We start from the raw sequence: 7,500 nt of genomic DNA, 5'->3' as shown, positions 1-7,500 counted from the left end.
CCATCGTTAAGTTATAGCCTGACACTAGAACCCACTAGGACTTATAGTTTGACGTCATTTTCTAAGTTTGTGCTGCGCCAAGAGGGCTGTCGTTAGTAGTGCTCAAGGAAACAAGTGATCCCATTGGTTGAACTGTAGAATACAATTCAAGACTTGTGTTCTTTTGTGTCCAAAGACTTGTCTTTTGACGTATTTTTTTGGTTAGTGTCAGTCTATAAGTTTACGTTGTCTACGCTCAAACTCGTGACCTTACGGATACGGCAACTCCGCCTGGCCGTGAGAGGGGTGTATGCAGTCGGCGCCATCCACCACTTGTCTTACTGATACGGCAACTCCGCCTGGCCGTGAGAGGGACGCTATCCATAGCTGTGGTGGATGGCGTCGACTGCATAACGTCCCTCTCGCGGCCAGGCGGAGTTGTCGTATCAGTAAGGTCGCGGGTTCGAATCCCCATTGCCGCGAAATTTTATTAAAAACATTGAGATTTTATATAGCGGTATATCCACTAAACGTGCTCAAAGCGCTTTACAAGGGGTTTCTGACCAACAGCGACACTTAACATATTGGACGGGACGTGACGCCTGTTAGGCGATATTACAAGGTTTTTCGGACATAGACAACGCTGTTAACGGCCAGGTACTCATTTTACACCTGAGTACGGTGAGAGAATGTGAGTAAAGAGTCTTTTCCAATGACTCGATTATGCGCCGAGCGAGGCTCTAACCCAGGACCTTTCGATCCGAATGCGAGTGTCATACCACTAGACCACATAGTATTCTCTATTACTGTCTTCTGGCACTTTTCTACTCGGGTTAAAATCCCCTGTGTACATTCTAGAATGTTTCAGTCCCGACTTTGTGGAGGTTTCAATACGTTGTTCCAGTTTAATAACATTTAAAATAAAAGAGCTATGATATAGCGCAACATTTGCTAAACGTGCTCAAAGCGCTTTACAAAGGATCGCAAGCCAACAGATACATTTAATATTAGATATGAGACAAGACACCTAATGACGATAATATTACAATTTTTCCGACAGGGACAACGCTGTTAACGGCCAGGTACTCATTTTACACCTGACTACGATGAGATAATTTGAGTAAAGATCCTTTTCCAAAAGCTCAACTATGCGGCGATCAGAGCGGGACTCGAACCTTGGACCTTCCGATCCGAAGGCGAGTGTCATACGATTAGACGACATTATAGCCGTACAACATTGCAGACGGACTTCCATCCTCAAACGAGATTAGATTTATCCTAGAATTTAAAAACCAGACCGTCTCTTTTACCAGATCTCTGACACACTCGAAATAAACACGTATTTTAAAATTTTGGCCAGAGAACTCGTCCTTCAAACATCGTTCGATTAAAAATTCGATCATTCGAGGCGACCACATCGTCCTCCCCTGTCCAGTTACTAACCTTCCAGGTGGATGTGAAACAGTCCTTAGGGCGTAGGAAGACTTCCGGTGCTGGGTTGACGAAATGAATTTGGAGGTGTAGCCATACGCTACTACTACTACTACTACTACTACTACTACTACTACTACTACTACTACTACTACTACTATACTAACCTACTACACCACCTACCCCACCTACCACACACTACTACTACTACTACTATACTACTACTACTACTACTACTACTACTACTAACTACTACTACTACTACTACTACTACTACTACTACTACTACTACTACTACTACTACTACTACTACTACTACTACTACTACTACTACTATACTACTACTACTACTACTACTACTACTACTACTACTACTACTACTACTACTACTACTATACTACTACTACTACTACTACTACTACTACTACTACTACTACTACTACTACTACCACTACTACTACTACTACTACTACTACTACACCACTACTACTACTACTACTACTACACTACTACTACTACTACTACTACTACTACTCTACTACTACTACTACTACCACTACTACTACTACTACTACTACTACTACTACTACTACTACTACTACTACTACTACTACTACTACTACCCTACTACTACTACTACTACTACTACCTACTACTACTACTACTACACACTATACTACTACTACTACTACTACTACTACTACTACTACTACTACTACTACTACTACTACTACACCACTACTACTACCACTACTATCTACTACTACTACTACTACCACCACTACTACTACCACTATACTACTACTACTACTACTACTACTACTACTACTACTACTACTACTACTACTACTACTATTACGACTACTACTACTACTACTACTACTACTACTACTACTACCACCACCACCATTCGAGTAAAATGACTCTCATCTTGGCCACCCCCCCCCCACCAAAACCCCTTTCAAACCTGGGACTTTAAGGTTGAGGACTGTTTTGAGGAGAGCCCCCACCCCAATTCCCCCCACTATTACCTCGTACAGACCTCCTCCAACAGCCGGCCCTACCATCATTCCAATTCCCCCCACTATTACCTCGTACAGACCTCCTCCAACAGCCGGCCCCACCATCATTCCAATTCCCCCCACTATTACCTCGTACAGACCTCTCCAACAGCCGGCCCCACCATCATTCCAATTCCCCCACTATTACCTCGTACAGACCTCCTCCAACAGCCGGCCCCACCATCATTCCAATTCCCCCACTATTACCTCGTACAGACCTCCTCCAACAGCCGGCCCCACCATCATTCCAATTCCCCCACTATTACCTCGTACAGACCTCCTCCAACAGCCGGCCCCACCATCATTCCAATTCCCCCCACTATTACCTCGTACAGACCTCCTCCAACAGCCGGCCCCACCATCATTCCAATTCCCCCCACTATTACCTCGTACAGACCTCCTCCAACAGCCGGCCCCACCATCATTCCAATTCCCCCACTATTACCTCGTACAGACCTCCTCCAACAGCCGGCCCCACCATCATTCCAATGCCCCCCACTATTACCTCGTACAGACCTCCTCCAACAGCCGGCCCCACCATCATTCCAATTCCCCCCACTATTACCTCGTACAGACCTCCTCCAACAGCCGGCCCCACCATCATTCCAATTCCCCCCACTATTACCTCGTACAGACCTCCTCCAACAGCCGGCCCCACCATCATTCCAATTCCGGAAGCTGTTTTGGTTATTCCCTGTAAGAAACAAACCAGTTTAAACATTCATATTGCTATTCTAATGTTCTATCTCATCGATTGAACACAAATCCCTCTACACCACCCACCCCCACCCCCAAAGAAATTACACACAAAAAACAAAAGCAAAAATACAATAAAAACAAAATATGTGTATCTATAAATAGATAAATATAAATAGAACGAACCAAATAGAAGTAAATAGAAAAACAACAACAAATAAATACGTTAAAAATAAATAAATTGATAAATTACAAAAAAAAATAGATGAATAAATAAATATTAAATGGATAGATAAATAAATAAATAAACAAACACATTTTAAAAAAATTAGATAAATAAAATTATTAGCCCCTCCCCAGGTATTACCCCTTAGACATAACTTACTATAACGGTTGTCACATATTTGGGGAATTCGTTGGAGAGGATGGCAAAGCTAGCAGTGATGTAGGTTAGATTGTCCACCATTACAACAACAACGTTAAAACAGGCCCATATAATTGATGACCTTTGATTATCAGACCGTCAAATATGTTCACGTCGTCGGTACGACAAACTAGACATAACTTACTATAACGGTTGTCACATATTTGGGGAATTCGTTGGAGAGGATGGCAAAGCTGGCCGTGATGTAGGCAGAGAAGGCTAAAGCCTCCATACTACGACATGCGAAACACATTCCGGCAAACACGACCCCTGGTGGACACTTGTCCAGCAAACTGTAAGAAAATAAACAAACAAAAACAAAACCTATAGTAAAATAAATGCGGTAAAAATGACTCTTATGAAAGCTACAAAACAAAGTAAAAAACGTTTCGGCCTTTGGCCTTTGACCTTCTTCAGGTAAACGAGAAAAGGAAATAGGTTTATATTACATTGGCATTATGCTGTTTATGATGCTCTTTGTTTTGTATCTTTTATGAGAGTCATTTTTACTCTCTTTATTTTACTAGACGTTTTATTAACTCATTTAGTCACCTCTAGATGTTGATAAAACAAGTACAAAAAACGATCTGATATGATAAACACATTCTACAACATGCGATTAGAGAAAGTATATAGCGCTATATCCACTAAACGTGCTCAAAACGCTTTACAAGGGGTCCCAAGACAACGCTTAATATTTAGGACAAGACATGACGCCGGTTATGCAATGTTAATTTTATTCTCGGACAGGTAAAACGCTGTTAACGGCCGAGAACCCAATTTACACCTGAGGACGGTGAGAGATTAGGAGTAAAGAGCCTTTCAAAGAACTAAAAAATGCACCGCTCACAGCGGGGCTCGAAGCCTGGACATTCCGATTCGAAGGCGAGTGTCATACCACTAGACCAGATAGCCGCACACGCTGACAACAACAATTATTGAACAAAGAATACATTTTGTGACTTAACACCTTCATCCAGTGTTATGATGACGTAAATCAGGTACCGACTCGTCATCAAAGTCCTCCAGAGAACGCCTTCATCCAGTGTTATGATGACGTAAATCAGGTACCGACTAGCCATCAAAGTCCTCCAGAGACTGCCTTCATCCAGTTTTATGATGACGTAAATCAGGTACCGACTAGCCATCAAAGTCCTCCAGAGAACGCCTTCATCCAGTTTTATGATGACGTAAATCAGGTACCGACTCGTCATCAAAGTCCTCCAGAGAACACCTTCATCCAGTTTTATGATGACGTAAATCAGGTACCGACTAGTCATCAAAGTCCTCCAGAGACTGCCTTCATCCAGTTTTATGATGACGTAAATCAGGTACCGACTAGCCATCAAAGTCCTCCAGAGAATGCCTTCATCCAGTTATATGATGACGTAAATCAGGTACCGACTAGTCGTCAAAATCCTCCAGAGAATGCCTTCATCCAGTTATATGATGACGTAAACCAGGTACCGACTAGTCGTCAAAATCCTCCAGAGAACGCCTTCATCCAGTTTTATGATGACGTAAACCAGGTACCGACTAGTTGTCAAAATCCTCCAGAGAATGCCTTCATCCAGTTATATGATGACGTAAATCAGGTACCGACTCGTCATCAAAGTCCTCCAGAGAATGCCTTCATCCAGTTTTATGATGACGTAAATCAGGTACCGACTAGTCGTCAAAATCCTCCAGAGAATGTTTAACCAGTCAACTGCCGGACGCTTCTTCGCCACTCGGCCACTTCGCCCCCATAATAATGATTTATTATTACCCAAACAAAATAGAGCAGGCTCCCCCAACACACATGCCAGCAACCAGGACGAAGTTGGTTCCAATCCTTGTTAGCTGTCGAATTCAAGGATGGAAAGAGTTGTATAGTAATACTTTAAAAAACACTTCAACATTGATGTATCACTACCACCACCACTACTACTACTACTACTACTACTACTACTACTACTACTACTACTACTACTACTACTACTACTACTACTACATAACTACTATACTAAATACTACTATTACATACTACTACTACTACTACTACTACTACTACTACTACTACTACTACTACTACTACTACTACTACTACTACTACTACTACTACTACTACTACTAACTACTACTACTACTACTACTACTACTACTACTACTACTACTTACTACTACTACTACTACTACTATACTACATACTACTACTACTACTACTAACTACTACTACTACTACTCTATACTACTACTACTACTACTACTACTACTACTAACTACTACTACTACTACTACTACTACTACTACTACTACTTACTACTACTACTACTACTACTACCCACTACTACTACTATACTACTATCTACTACTACTACTACTACTACTACTACTACTACTACTACTACTACTACTACTACTACTACTACTACTACTACTACTACTACTACTACTACTACTACTACTACTACTACTACTACTACTCTATACTCTTTATTACTATCTATAACTACTACTACTACTATCTACTAATCTACTACTAAACTACTACTATAACTAATACTACTATACAACTGTATTATATACTATCTTTAATTTTAATTATATAATAAATCACAAAGTTTCCATAGATGGGAGATGTGATGAAAATAACGAGTTGAAAGACCGAGAATATCAGACCAATGGTTGTTGTGGATAGGCCTTTCTTTCCTGCCTGGTTAGAGGATATAATAATAATCTTAATGATGATGATGATGATGATGATGGTGATGATGATGATGATGAATGGTGATAATAATAATAATAATAATAATATAATAATAATATAATAATAAAATAATAATAATAATAATAATAAATAAATGATGAATACAAAATGATATGAAGATGAATGATGAGATGATGATGATGAGATAAGAACATGATGAAAGCATGATGATGTGAGACGAATAATACTAATAATGCAACAAAAACACGATCAATGAACACAACAACACATAGAAAACAAATGAAAGAAACAACAACCCAAACCAAACCAACAACAACAAACAAACAAACAAACAAACCCACCATCAACCAACCAACCAACCAACCAAACAAACCAATCAACAAACCACCAACCAAACCACAATCAACACAACCAACCCAACCAACCAACCAACAAAACAAACAAACAAACCCACCATCAACCAACCAACCAACCAACCAACCAAACAAATAAACAAACAACAAACCACCCACCAACAACCAACCACCAACCAAACAAATAAACAAACAAACAACCACATCAACCAACCAACACAACCCAAACAAATAAACAAACAAACAAACCCACCACAACCACCAACAACAACCAAACAAAAAATAAACAAACAAACAAACCCCACAACCAACCAACCAACAACCAACCAACAAATAAACAAACAAACAACCCACCACAACCAACCAACCAACCAACCAACAAACAAATAAACAACACAAACCACACCACACCAACCAACAACAACAACAACACAACAAATAAACAAACAAACAAAACCCACCACAACCAACCAACCAACAACCAACCAAACAAATAAACAAACAAACAAACCCACCATCAACCAACCAACCAACCAACCAAACAAACAAATAAACAAACAAACAAACCCACCATCAACCAACCAACCAACCAACCAAACAAACAAATAAACAAACAAACAAACCCACCACCAACCAACCAACCAACCAAACAAACAAATAAACAAACAAACAAACCCACCATCAACCAACCAACCAACCAACCAACCAAACAAATAAACAAACAAACAAACCCACCACCAACCAACCAACCAACCAACCAAACAAACAAATAAACAAACAAACAAACCCACCACCAACCAACAACCACCCAAAACAAACAAATGATAAAACAAAAAACAAACCCCA

General features: G+C 40.2%; 1 protein-coding gene across 1 annotated transcript in view; it reads right to left on the bottom strand.

Annotated features, from left to right (window-relative positions):
• The window catches only part of LOC144956896 (MFS-type transporter SLC18B1-like), a gene marked incomplete at its 5' end in the record, with an annotated part of 23,479 nt that extends 17,193 nt beyond the window's left edge, over window positions 1-6,286 (bottom strand). The window contains 4 exon segments of the mRNA XM_078887705.1: window positions 3,097-3,165; window positions 3,737-3,884; window positions 5,360-5,433; window positions 6,191-6,286. Coding sequence (XP_078743831.1) covers window positions 3,097-3,165; window positions 3,737-3,884; window positions 5,360-5,433; window positions 6,191-6,286 — 387 coding nt within the window.
• Window positions 6,287-7,500: the final 1,214 nt, after the last annotated feature.

This window comes from Berghia stephanieae, chromosome 11 (assembly GCF_034508935.2).
Source record: "Berghia stephanieae isolate SIO BIC M18660-M18661 chromosome 11, UCSD_Bste_1.3, whole genome shotgun sequence".
In the NCBI taxonomy this organism is placed as follows: Eukaryota; Metazoa; Mollusca; class Gastropoda; order Nudibranchia; family Aeolidiidae; genus Berghia; species Berghia stephanieae.
This window is presented reverse-complemented; position numbering and strand designations above follow the sequence as displayed.